The sequence below is a fragment of the Pelobates fuscus genome, chromosome 7, assembly GCF_036172605.1.
Source record: "Pelobates fuscus isolate aPelFus1 chromosome 7, aPelFus1.pri, whole genome shotgun sequence".
NCBI classification, from domain to species: Eukaryota; Metazoa; Chordata; class Amphibia; order Anura; family Pelobatidae; genus Pelobates; species Pelobates fuscus.
The window spans coordinates 183,314,957-183,328,984 of record NC_086323.1 but is presented as its reverse complement, the minus strand read 5'-3'; the positions used below and the strand labels follow the sequence as shown (position 1 = coordinate 183,328,984).

At 40.1% G+C, this 14,028-nt stretch overlaps 1 protein-coding gene across 1 annotated transcript in view; it reads left to right on the top strand.

The window, feature by feature from the left end:
* The window catches only part of NOTCH2 (notch receptor 2), a 295,351-nt gene that overhangs the window by 154,360 nt on the left and 126,963 nt on the right, over positions 1-14,028 (top strand). Inside the window, exon 15 of the mRNA XM_063426954.1 lies at positions 10,739-10,852. Coding sequence (XP_063283024.1) covers positions 10,739-10,852 — 114 coding nt within the window. The remainder of the gene's footprint in view (positions 1-10,738; positions 10,853-14,028) is intronic.

The following is a 14,028-nucleotide window of genomic DNA, read 5'->3' as shown; positions in this document are numbered from 1 at the left end:
CTGTGTGATGGTGTCTGTCTGTATGGTGTGTGTCTGTCTGTCATGGTGTGTGTATGTGTGTGTCTGTCTGTCATGGTGTGTGTGTGTCTGTCTGTCCGTCATGGTGTGTGTGTCTGTCTGTCCGTCATGGTGTGTGTGTCTGTCTGTCCGTCATGGTGTGTGTGTGTCTGTCTGTCCGTCATGGTGTGTGTGTGTCTGTCTGTCCGTCATGGTGTGTGTGTGTGTGTCTGTCCGTCATGGTGTGTGTGTGTGTGTGTGTGTGTGTGTCTGTCCGTCATAGTGTGTGTATGGTGTGTGTGTGTGTCTGTCTGTCATGGGATGTGTGTCTGCCCGTCATGGGGTGTGTGTCATGGTATATGTGTGTGTGTCATGGTGTGTGTGTCTGTCTGTGTCATGGTGTTTGTGTCTGTCTGTCTGTCATGGTGTGTGTGTGTCTGTCTGTCCGTCATGGTGTGTGTGTGTCTGTCTGTCCGTCATGGTGTGTGTGTGTGTGTGTCTGTCCGTCATGGTGTGTGTGTGTGTGTGTGTCTGTATGGTGTGTGTGTGTGTCTGTCTGTCTGTCATGGGGTGTGTGTCTGTCTGTCATGGGGTGTGTGTCTGTCTGTCATGGTGTGTGTGTCTGTCTGTCCGTCATGGTGTGTGTGTCTGTCTGTCCGTCATGGTGTGTGTGTGTATGTCTGTCTGTCCGTCAGGGTGTGTGTGTGTGTCTGTCCGTCATAGTGTGTGTATGGTGTGTGTGTGTGTCTGTCTGTCATGGGATGTGTGTCTGCCCGTCATGGGGTGTGTGTCATGGTATATGTGTGTGTGTCATGGTGTGTGTGTCTGTCTGTGTCATCGTGTGTGTGTCTGCCTGTGTCATGGTGTGTGTGTGTCTGTCCGTCATAGTGTGTGTATGGTGTGTGTGTGTGTCTGTCTGTCATGGGATGTGTCTGCCCGTCATGGGGTGTGTGTCATGGTATATGTGTGTGTGTCATGGTGTGTGTCTGTGTCTGTCTGTCACAGTGTGTGTATGGTGTGTGTGTGTGTGTCTGTCTGTATGTTGTGTGCTGGCTGTCTGTATGTTGTGTGCGTGTCTGTCTGTGTCATGGTGTGTGTGTCTGTCTGTCTGTCATGGGATGTGTGTCTGCCCGTCATGGGGTGTGTGTCATGGGATGTGTGTCATGGGATGTGTGTGTGTGTCATGGTGTGTGTGTGGTTCTGTCTGTGTCATGGTGTGTGTGTGGTTCTGTCTGTGTCATGGTGTGTGTGTGTGTCTGTCCGTCATAGTGTGTGTATGGTGTGTGTGTGTCTGTCTGTATGTTGTGTGTGTGTGTGTGTGTCTGCCTGAGTCATGGTGTGTGTGTCTGTCTGTCTGTCATGGGATGTGTGTCTGCCCGTCATGGGGTGGGTGTCATGGTATATGTGTGTGTGTCATGGTGTGTGTGTGGTTCTGTCTGTGTCATGGTGTGTGTGTGTCATGGTATATGTGTGTTTTAAAAATAGTGTTTTTGCTCACCTTTTTTTCTCCCACGTAGCGTGCGGGTCTCCCCTCGACTTGCCCTGCCTCTATGACTAAGATCATCAAGCTTGATGATCTCAGCCAATCCAATGCTTTGCCATAGGATTGGCTGCAAAACACTACACCAATCAGCATCTCCTCATAGAGATGCATTGAATCAATGTATCTCTATGGGGAACGTTCAGCGCCTCCAGAGTGTGGAGGCCCTGAATGTAGGTGCACTGACACAGGAAGCACCTCTAGTGACCGTCTGAGTGACTGTCACTAGCGGTGTCACTTTGAAGCAATGTAAACACTGCCTTTTCTCTGAAAAGTCAGTGTTTACGTTGAAAACCTGTAGAGACATGTTATAGATATCAGTACCACTAGATTAAACTGTGTGTGTGCGTCTATATCAATCATCTGTCATTTGGGGTGGTAAGATATAGCCTTACATATTACATACGGCAATATATGGCGCAATGACTTATGGGGCTGGCATAAAAATTTTTTCCAGGGCTGCTTTGTATCCCCAGTCCGGCCCTGTGCAGTATACAAAGTAAATAAAACAATTACTTCCTTTTTGTTAGGTGAAGGTATAGCAAAGGATTCCTCTCAATCCTCAATACAACTTTAGAAAAAATAGGATATACCTAAACCTATAAAACAAAAGAAAATGCGCTCATAGGGGATTAACGTCAAAACATAAATTGCCCCTTGTTAATATGTTTCACTCACAAGATTGAAGTGGTTTTCAGGCACATCAGATAAGTAAATCTTCACGGCTTTCTCACAGTTGGAATGATGAGTGTATCATGAAAAAGATAAAAAATTGCATAGTATAGCACTGTATTTAAATATAAACTGGCTTTTAATGTTTGCACTTACAATATAAAAGGTATAAAAAGGCCCATCAGTACAAATCTGTTTGTCCCATCGCTGTGGAGTATGGTAACCCTCAAGGAAATATCCAGCAGGAGAAAAACAGGTATATAGTAAAATAATAATTATTAATAATAAATAATAAATATAATAATAATTTATTTTATTTTACTATATACCTGTTTTTCTCCTGCTGGATATTTCCTTGAGGGTTACCATACTCCACAGCGATGGGACAAACAGATTTGTACTGATGGGCCTTTTTATACCTTTTATATTGTAAGTGCAAACATTAAAAGCCAGTTTATATTTAAATACAGTGCTATACTATGCAATTTTTTATCTTTTTCATGATACACTCATCATTCCAACTGTGAGAAAGCCGTGAAGATTTACTTATCTGATGTGCCTGAAAACCACTTCAATCTTGTGAGTGAAACATATTAACAAGGGGCAATTTATGTTTTGACGTTAATCCCCTATGAGCGCATTTTCTTTTGTTTTATAGGTTTAGGTATATCCTATTTTTTCTAAAGTTGTATGCTTGGGGTAACCCTTAAAAGAAAAACTGTTAGCATTTTCACTCCTCTATTAAATGTTTCAATTACTTAATTTCTTTTTCACAAATTTGGCCTTTGTTCAATTAGCGCCAACTAGAAGCTCTAATAGCTATTAGAGACTCTTAGTTATTATTAACAAGAGGGACCTAATGTCCCGCCAGCCCCCACCCATTGGTAGTGGGTTAAATGTACAATTAAATATAAATATAAAAATGTGGTGCTCTTAAATTTCATACAATATTCTAAAAGTGTGTAGAAAAAATAATAAACACCCATGTAACACGTAAAGGACACTGAACTTACAGCATAAATAAATTTTGCTCATGGATTTTATTATGATCTGCACAATATATATAAAAATAACAACAACAAAAAAGCCTATATAGTGGTAATCCACAAACTAAATGGCCTCGTCCGATGGAGTTATCAGGAAGGCGGGCACTGACCACGAGACGCGGTCACGTGACTCGTCTGGCTCTAAGAGCGCGCCGCTCGTCTCGGGCGTGCTCTTAAAGGGACAGTGGGAGCCGAAATGTAAAACGGTCTCCCATTGGCCCATGTCATTCCACATTCCCCATACACTCAAGTTTTGGGGGCATGGATATGACAGGGGCCAATCAAATTGAACACTAGAGTATTTATTTATACTCACCTTTCCCTTAGCTCCCTGCCCTTTCATGGTTTCTGCCTCAGTTCCCTTTAGTGCTTGTATCGTTCAGTAGTGGTTTTTTTTCGTGCTTGACCTTAACTTTGCACCTGACTATTGCATAATTGGTACACTGTACAGACAATGTCTTGGAGTCCGAATGGGCAAAATAATAAATAAATACACTTTCTAGAAGATACAAACCTTTGAATAAACTTCTTCATCTCTGTGTTTTGCTTTATATTTATTGATACCTTTTAGCATTTTATTCTTACTTAACTTACAACCAAGATACTTATTACATAAATAGAACCCATTCTTTAAATGAAAAAAACTTGGGTGGGGGGAGGTGGGGGGGGGGGTGAATTTTCTATCTTACATTATCTCTATTTTTTTTTTATTTTTTTTTTTAATTCTTTATTTTTGGTGCAATAGACTTTACAAGCTTGCCCGTGTAGCCACAACAGCAAACATAGGCCGGTTGATGCAGACATGTTCATGGCATGATACATTTGCACATTTTTGTTAAATAGGGATATAACAAGTTATTATACATTACTTATATGATATAACATGCTAAAGGAGTTAAGCATATTGATGGTGAAACGTAAGATTGGCAATCCGCTTTGTCTAGTTGGTATGATTCTAACAGGCTCAGGACCCGAGCTAACATACCTGATTTATATAACTAGATATACCTTTAATATACTCGGCTAGTCATTCATGGATACATTTGTGATAATCTGAGCAAGTGACCTACGAGAGAGACCCCCTAGGATCCCCTGCATGGGCTATCAAAGAAATTGAATAATATCAAGAGAGTAGGTGTTATCAGACAATGTACGTACTTGGCCAATCGAGGCATATAAAAAACTGTGTTTTGCATTTTAACATTGTGCATTTCCGTTATATAAATGAGAGCCAGTCATTAATAGGTGAGTTACGCACCGGTTTGTGATAAAAACCATAAGGAGTGATGCACGTTTATGTAAAATTACATTAAGAATGTTTTTCAACTTGCGTGGTTGTAAGTGGTGGTGTGATCGCGCTAGCCGCGAAGTTAAGTAGTATAGCATTGAAGTAGACTAATTTTCCAGTCTAATTGTTAAAGGCATGACCCAGTCAAAAACAATTTTATAACTCAACGTATTAAAAAGAAAGAAAAAAGGAAAGAAAAAGGATAAACATATTAATACCGTGCGTCTTGTCTATATATTCATTACATGCTGAGCAGACCAAAGTGACGCTTCTTTAGTTAGGGCTCTAAATGTCTAACTAGCTTGCTCCGTTGGCTGGGTCAGTTAAGAAGCACTAGACAATATACACTGGCAGACTTCTATGATCGATCAATGGCTGTCTCTAATGGAGTGTTATATGCTGAGTGCCCGGGAGGCTGTAGAGGTTATGACATATCTCGCTATATACACAGTGCTAAGCCTAGCAAAGTAAAGTAAACGGTACGATTGCGTCTATGTGTGCCTACTTAGAGGCTAACTAGGCAGATTAATTGACTATGAAACAGATAATAGCTTGAACTAGTGGGTGAACAAACCCAGTCATGTAAGTCAAAGCGACAAAGTCCCCTGGGGTCCCCCAGGCATGAGTCCCGCTCCATGTGATGGCAGAAGCCATGAAGAAAAAAAAAAAAAAGGGTGAAGAAAGTTCTTAGGAACTTGGGTGTTGATGTCGTCTGTCGATTTCTTGCGGAGTGATGGTAGCTTTCCACCCTGGCCCTCTGTGTTCGGTTAGGCATATGAGACGGGGACCGCGTGTGAAGTGTTGCGGTAGCCTCCAAGGATTAGGAAAAGGATTCCTCCAGGGCCTGAGATGCAAATGTCATGAGTCCTGGGGGTTATAAGTTACGGCAGCCTGGCGGGTGCTGGCGGTGCCAGGAATGGAGCGCGGACGTCTCTGCTCTGCTTAGGTGGTGACCGCAGCATAGGTGACTGGTGTAGGATTTTGAGGCACAATTGGTGCGCTGTTCGCGGGGTCCCAGTTGTTGATTGGTGTGGAGGGGGCCTGGAGGCCCATTTGGAGGAGAGAGTCCCAGGTGAGGCCCAAGGTCAGTAGCAGCTCTGTTGCGTCTTGTGGATCATGAATTTGGTGGGTGGTCTCACCCCGTTGCACAAGGAGTATGTGAGGGGACCTCCATCGGTATGGGATCTTTTGGTGCTGGAGTGTAGCGGTGAGGGGTCGGAGCGTTCTGCGCTATGCCAGGGTTCCCCTTGACGAGTCGTTGTAAAGTGTTGCATTCTCGAATTTCAAGGGAGTTTTACCCCGGAGGGCGTTGAGGACTGATGCCTTGTCCCTACCATTCTGTCCTTGGGGGACTCCAACCGAGACAGGACGAGGGGAGGAGGTAGCATTAGAAAAAGAGACACTGAATGAGCGTTGGGAGAGATAAGAGGAAAACCACGAGAGGACGGAGTCACAGAGACCAAGCGATTGAAGAGTTTGAAGAAGGAGAGCATGATCAACGGTGTCAAAGGCCGCTGAGAGGTCAAGAAGAATTAGTATGGAGTAGTGGCCTTTGGATTTAGCTGTGATTAGGTCGTTAGTTACTTTGATAAGGGCAGTCTCTGTAGAGTGGAGAGGGCGGAAGCCAGATTGAAGGGGGTCAAGGAGAGAGTTGGAATTGAGGAAATGAGACACACGGGTAAAGACAAGTCTTTCTAGAAGCTTTGAGGAAAAAGGGAGCAGGGATATGGGGCGGTAGTTAGAGGGGGTGGATGGGGATGAATGTCTGAAGGGATGGGGAGAATGTCTGAAGGGTAGGAAAGGCAAGATCTATGTGTGGGTGAGAAACAGAATGGCAAGGAGGGGAGAATTCTTTTTTTTCAATTTGAATTTTATTGAAATATTTTTTCATTAATCATCTTTGTCATAGTATGAGTAAGGTAATTAAACATTTTGTCATGCAATATCACGTTTGACACTGTATGTTGTATAGGTTTAACATAGGAACATTTGGGAAGGAAATAGCTTAGAGCATAGTATGTCCTAGTGGACTTTAGGTCACATGGCCGGAGTTCACATAGGTGCCAGGAGGGCGGTGGTCGAAGGGTCACAGTCTCTTGTGGGTAGACGGTCTGGTTGCTAATCTACTGATCTTTTTCGCGGTCCATCCCTTGTCAGAACGTGAGTGCTCTTCTGGGCTCTCTTGTGCGTTCGGCTGTAACTCCATGGGTTCTGTTGCTTCCTTGTGCTTAGCCAGCAGCCCGAGGGATTGGAGAAGTGCTTGTGGGTCATCAGTGGAGGAAAGGGTGAGGGTGTCCTTCCCCCAGGGTACCACCAAGGAGCCCCCTGTGTCCCAGCGGTATTTGATAGCATTGTCTCGGAGTCGCTTGGCTACTTGCGCCAGTTTTTTCTTTTCCACATGGACTTGGAAGGGTAGGTCACTGTAGATCTCAACTGAGTGCCCCTCAAACCGCACTGTGCCCATCTCTCTGGAGCGTTTCATGATCATGCTGCGGGTTTGTATGTCGCTGGTCACTGCGATGACATCCTTAGGTGCTGTTTCTGGGGCTGTCGCTGACTTCCGTATTCGGAAAGTTACTTTTATGTGGGGGATTACTGGGTTGTCTGTAAGGCCCATGGAGGCTATCAGCCTCCTCACAGTTGGGAGTAGGACCTCGTCTCCTACCTCCACCGGTGCACCTCTAAGACGGATGTTTCGCCGGCGGTGTCTGGATTCCAAGCTGAGCACCGTTTTCTGACTTCGCTGTTCAATCTTGTCAGTGAAGTAACATGCAAAGTTATCAGCAGTAAGGTTAGTTTGGGGGGTGGCCACAGCAGAGCAAAGAAGAGAATTAAAGGTGTCAAAGAGACGCCTGGGGTTGCGGGAACATGAACAAATGAGGGAGGAAAAGTAGGACTGTTTGGCAAGGGCAAGGGCTGCACTGTATGAACACAATATGAATCTATAATGGAGAAAGTCTGACTGGGTGCGAGACTTCTTCCAGGAGCGTTCAGCACAACGGGAGCATCTTTGCAGGTAGCGTTTGATTTAGTATGCCATGGTTGGGGGCGGGTCCTCCTCGAGGTGCTTGTTTGGAGTGGCGCTGCAGCGTTCAAGGCAGATGTAAGAGTAGAGTTATATGTGGAGATGGCCAGTGAAGGACAGGAGAGGGAAGGGATGGACAGCAGTTGTGAATCAATGTCAGCTGACAACTGCTGGAGATTAAGAGAATTAAGGTCCCTCCTGAGTTGAGGGGGGTTAGGCTGAGGTTGTTGGGTGAGGGGGTACGCGAGAGCAAATGATAAGAGGTGGTGATCAGAGAGTGGAAATGGAGTGTTGCAGATATTAGATACTGTACATGCATAAGTGAAGATTAGGTCAAGGGTATTGCCAGCTACATGGGTGGGAGAATTTGCCCACTGCGATAGCCCGAGGGAGGAAGTAATTGAAAGTAGTTTAGTGGCTGCAGAGGCCAAAGGTGGGTTTATAGGAATATTGAAGTCACCGAGAATTAGGGATGGAATGTTAGAAGAGAGGAAATAGGGTAGCCAGGCAGCAAAGTGGTCAAGGAAGAGAAGCGGGGAACCAGGGGGACGATAAATAACAATGTTAGCAGAGAAGGGTTTAAAAAGGCGAATTGAATGTATTTCAAATGACGGGAAAGAGACGGAGGGGGGGGTTGAGGTTTAAAGGAGCAGTGAGGGGAGAGGAGAAACCCAACACCATCACCTTTACATTCAGAGTTTCTTGAGTTGTGGGTAAGTTGGAGACCACCGAAGGACAAAGATGCAGGGGTAGCAGTGTCAGAGGGGGAGAGCCAGGTTTCTGTTAAGGCTAGTAAATCTATTTACGAGAGATGAAGAAGTCATGGACAGCAGTGGATTTAGTTATATTGCAAACAGAGCGTGCGTTCCAGAGGGCAGTATTGAAGGAGGATTTAGAGGAACATGAGATGGGTATGAGATTAGTGTGGATCCTTGGATTAGTGTGTGGTGAGTTAAAATGTATTGCCGTTGAAAATATATTTTTGCATTAAATGCTAATAATAGGAATGAGAATGTTATAAAGCATGACAGATAATTTAAACATACTAATCTAAAAATAAACCATATATTTTTATACTAGATCATACAGAACCAGAGCTATAGATTTTTTTTTTTTTTTTAAAGTCTGTTCTTGATGATCTCTAGAGATAGTAACAACCCCTGGATGTTGGGCTAAGGTAACATCCCCAGGACGTACTTGGAAACCAGAGTAATCTGAATGTACCTTTCCTGGTTAAATACTTTATTATTATTATTATTTTAGATCAAGAAAACCTGAAGAGCAAAGATTGGCAAGCTTTAAAACAATTAAGGGAAAGTTAAGAAATGATAAATAAAAAATAGTGCCAAAAGATTTTCTAGAAGTAGGAACACAGATGAAAAAAAATATTAATAAATTACCATTTTTTTTTCTTCTCTTCTTTTCTTATTTCTTTCTTTTGTTGTTTATTTATCATAGAAGGGACCTATGTCACTTTAGGAATTTAGTAGAGCAAAGTGATGTAAGATATAATGGTTACTTTGACATAAATGGAAAAGTTAGGGAAGAAAAGATAGAATAAAAGATATCATTATTTGATATGTTTTTGTATTTTCATTATTCTGTTTATGTTTTATGATTAAAGATGTTGTAACCAAATTATTATTGAATATGTAAAGTGATCATGAAAATATATAAAAAATAAATTACTATAATACAAATTAGGAACAGCGCACCATAAAAATAAAAGTTTAAGTTTTATAAGGCTACTTAAACTCATGTATTTCAGCAAACAAATATGGGGACACAGTTCCACCATATGTCTATATCTCTATATTTGTTTGCTGAAATAGGTGATTTTAAGTAACCTTATAAAATGTAAAACTGTATGTTTTATTTATTTTTATTTTTATTGTCATCCATTTTTATATATATCTTCATATTTATTGTCTCACAAATGTTCTAACAAACCATAATCCGTTCTTTCACCAACTACTTCTCGATGGAAGCAAGACTCAAGATCAGGCTATAGATACCATAAGGCTATAAGGTACTCACCCAGTGGTACAATACCTAGTGTTGAATCTCAAAAATATAGCAAGTGTTGGTGATGTAACTTAGCACCTGTTACTCTGTCCATTGTAGAACCTGTTACTGTGTCCATTGCTTAAACTCTAATGCTGCTCCTCATACTTCACTGGTGCCCATGCATCTCCACTATGCAAACACACCAACGTTTGTTATAAGAAAAAAATAACTCACTATTAAAATATTGAACAAGTTAAAAGCTTGGTACCGGTGTTCTGGAGAATGCCATCAATGCCCCCTCGGTCCTTTATTGATGTAAAAAAAAAAAAATTGCTCCAAGGAACAATAACCCTTGGTGCTAGAGACAAAATGATGGATTACTTTGTGATCTGATACTCTTAAACAGTATTTATTTGTTCTGTGAAGCTTTGTGCCTTCCTGGACAAAGTCCATTTAGGAAGTGTCTCCTCTGCCTAAGAGGTTTCCATTCATGCTCTCCAATTCTCCTATTTTTTCTTCTTTTTCTTGCCCCCTACTTTTTCTCCTCTTTCTCATGACTGTATTCATATATTCCAAGTCTGTGAAGTTTGTATACCTATAGTCAGATAGACTACAGGACCCTACTTTAAGTTCCTATAAGTTTTATTTTGTACCACATTCAAATATGTGCCTATGTTTGTTTAATAATGTTTAATGAAAATAATTATAATAAAAAAATAAAATAAAAGTTGCAACCCTGTGATCCTAAATGTGTCTTACTTTGCCTTGTAAGGAAAATAAATAACTCACCTAATTCTGCATTGCTCATATATAATCATCTAGGGCCCACTGACAGAGGCTTCTTAAAAAAAAAAAAAATAATAAGGAATCCTAACATGATATTATCCTATTCAGCATGCTTTCCGAGTCCCAAATATGTGAAAACTGGTATATTTGAAGATTAACATGCTTTTTTTTGTGTTGTGCAACCTCTGGCAATGGTACTGAAGAAATGTGAAGACATTTTAATTCCATGCGCTTCAATTGCACAGGCCTTCTTAAAACGAATCTTCATTAGAGACTGCTGTATCTCTCTCTTCCCATTCTAAATTCATGAAATGTGTCAGAATAGGTGAAACTTCAGAGTGTAGATAAATCCAAATAATACAGTTTGTTATTTTTAGGTTACAATTGTCAAATTAACGCTGATGAATGTGCATCAAATCCATGCCTAAATAATGGGATCTGCAACGATGGTATAAATGGTTTTACATGTCAATGCATGCTGCCATACACAGGTCAGTATACAGTAACCAATTTTCATCCATACCCTAATATACTGGACGGTCATGTGTACCTCTCTTCCATTGTAATTGTTTTTTATAAATAATAGTATTTATGCCATTAACATCCATGATTAATATAGCGTATGTGATATGATTAAATTATGTTTACTGAGTTTTTCTCTCCTAAACTGACGGTGGTTTTCTATACTTAATAATGAAAATAAGTCACATCAGATGAACAGAGTGCAGATACAGACTTGTGATGCATATGCATGCACCTACATGGTGGAGGGAATGAAACGAGCATCCCCAGGATTTAACAAAACAGTTAAAATAAATTATACAATTTTGTTTTTTTCTGGATTCAGGGACCCCAGCAACTGCATGTTAAAGTGCATTATAAACAGCCAGCTACAATAATAACTGCCTCCCATAACAACATTTTCAAACACAGAAATTAATATCCCATTCTATAGCTTCCACAAATAAAAAAATAAATAAAAAACACACAACTTACCACCAAATCACGCTGCTCAGCACTAATAAAAAATATTCTTACCAGTAGTAACCAGTATAAATGCTTTAACAAAGCTTTATATCTCTGTGGTTTCAGGTTTGTGTGACCTCACTAGTGTCAAAATGCTTTTGAGTCTGTAGGACGGTACAAACAAAAAGCAAAGTGTTTATGAAATCATGAGATTGGGGGTGGAAGGTGGGGGAAGGGGGGTGAAGGATGCATAATGGTTATGGAAAGCTATAAATGTCATCTCCAAAGAAACAAAGGGAAATTATCTTAGCCATCATGATCAGTGACTTTGTTATTGAGGATACAGTTGACATAGTCAAAAGAAATTAACCCTCTTTAGAGCTGGAATCATTGTGTTTGTAGAAAATTGGTTATCCCGTATTCTTAGAGCAAAAGGTTGGCACAGACAAGCAGAAAAGATACATACTAGACAAGCAGAATCGTCAAGTTGTAGAATAGACAAAAAAAAAGCTCAATCAATCAAATTAATTAATAAATAAATAAATATGAATCTATCTTTATTTTAACAATTAGTATGAAATTAAATTAAGCCGCTGAAGCAGAAAAGAAAGCACTTCCCTATCAATGCTAAAACAAATACAATAATATAAAGAGACTGGCAGCACTTAAAGGGTTAAAACAATGTCACCACTAATACTGCAAGCAAAGTTATCATAAAAATCAATTCAATCACAATATTCTTTGATAGTAAGAAACAGCCTACCACTACCAACATGAAACTATATAGTTCAATAGTGTTGAAAATGTAACAATCCCCTCTCTTCTTTCTATTCTGTAATCCAAACTAAATGACGACAAAACCGAAAATAAAGAATTTACAAAAAAAAAAATGTACAAGAACGTACAAGTGAACGTACAAGTGAATAGAAAAGATATACAAAGGTGTATGACAATAGTGCAGCAAAATTGGAGATTTATAACATATCCCAACCAATAATTGATTTCCCTTTTTTTGCCCTAAGCAGATATCTATCCATGGTTAACATACAAACATATCCCACCACCTTTCCTGTTTTTTCTGTCCTTCTCCAATTATTGTGTATCCATTTAAGTCATGTGTATCATCCCATCATGTTTACATTATGCTTTTTATGCCATATTGCTTAGTGTATGCTATTGCCTCTAGTTACCCCATTTTGATATTTAGACTCCTTGCATTAGTAAGCATACATTTAATAATATATTTAATATTATCAGGAGTTTCTTGTACTTTATATTATAATTTTTTACTATTACATCCAAAGAACTTTGCTCCTTCCCCCATCTCCACCAACCTTGTGCTGAGCTAAAGCCCATCCCCCCTCTGTCCTATCTCCATTTGGTAGATATTTTAAAATTATGTGTTTTGAAGATTGCTGTCTCCCTCCCTCCTGCTAGTAGTTTAAAATCTCCTCCAACCTTCTATCCACCATGTCCCCCAACACAGCAGACCCTAACCAGTTTAGGTGTAACCCATCACGGCTATAAAGATTGTCCCCATGCAGATAATCAGACCATTGCTCAAAAGAGCCAAACCCTCCTTCCTACACCATGACTTTAGTCACACATTAACCTCCCTAATCTCCTGCTGCATTTCTACTGTAGCGTGCAGCATAGGTAATTTTTTTTCAAAATGCGACCTTGCAGGTCCTTTTATACAGTTTACTTCCTAATTCCCTGAGCTCATTCTTTAGTACCCTCTATTTTCCTCTGAGTTTGTCATTGGTACCAATATTGGCCATGAAACAGGGTCTTCCCCAGCCACTCCTAATAAATCATCCACTCTGTCAGCAACATGCCGGACCTGATCACCCGAGTGACAGCAAACTGAGATGATCAGAGTGACAGATTACCTAAGGAAAAAAGAGGAGTAGCGTTTGTTTTTTTCCAAGCATTTTGAATGTGGATATAAAATTTCAAGAATTGGACCAGAAGGGTTGATACATTGTTATTGCTGAAATTAATAATGTACTATATAGCCTCCTTAAATTGTATGCTACAAATAAGAAATTGATTAGATTTATTTTGAAAATATAAAAAAAAAAATTAATAGGATAAGACAAGGTACACTAGTGATTTTTGGAGATTTTAATCAAGTTCAAAATCCACGTTGAGACAAATCAACCTTCCTCATTAATAAAAAGGAAATAATAAATACTGCTGAAAAAAATGTCAAGATCTAGTAAACAATGTAGTAATATGGGACATTTTGAGGGTTTTTGACCCAGATAAAAAAGATTTATCATACTTTTCAAAAAAGACAAATCATATTCCAAAATAGATTTATTGTTGGGGGACTCGTCCTTGGTCCATAGTTACCAGAAAGTTGCATCAATATTTGGTGCAATAAGAGACCAAGAATTTAATTTAGGACTCTGAAACAAAATCCTAAGAGTGGAGGGATTAATTCTCATCCTAGAAAATGAACAGTCTGAATCAGGCCAATTGGCCCATATACTTTTTACCCACAGTGACCAAGTAAAAATGAATAGTGCTATGAAATTGAAAAGAACAAAAAAGTCAGATTTTATGTCTTGATTTTGGGGAAAGAAAGGAGACCAGGTAACTAATCCTGAGTTGAATCACTTACCCTTGGTGCTTACGAATTTAGTGGACTAGTGGAATAGGTTTTAAAAAAAAAAAACAAGATATCACCAGGTCT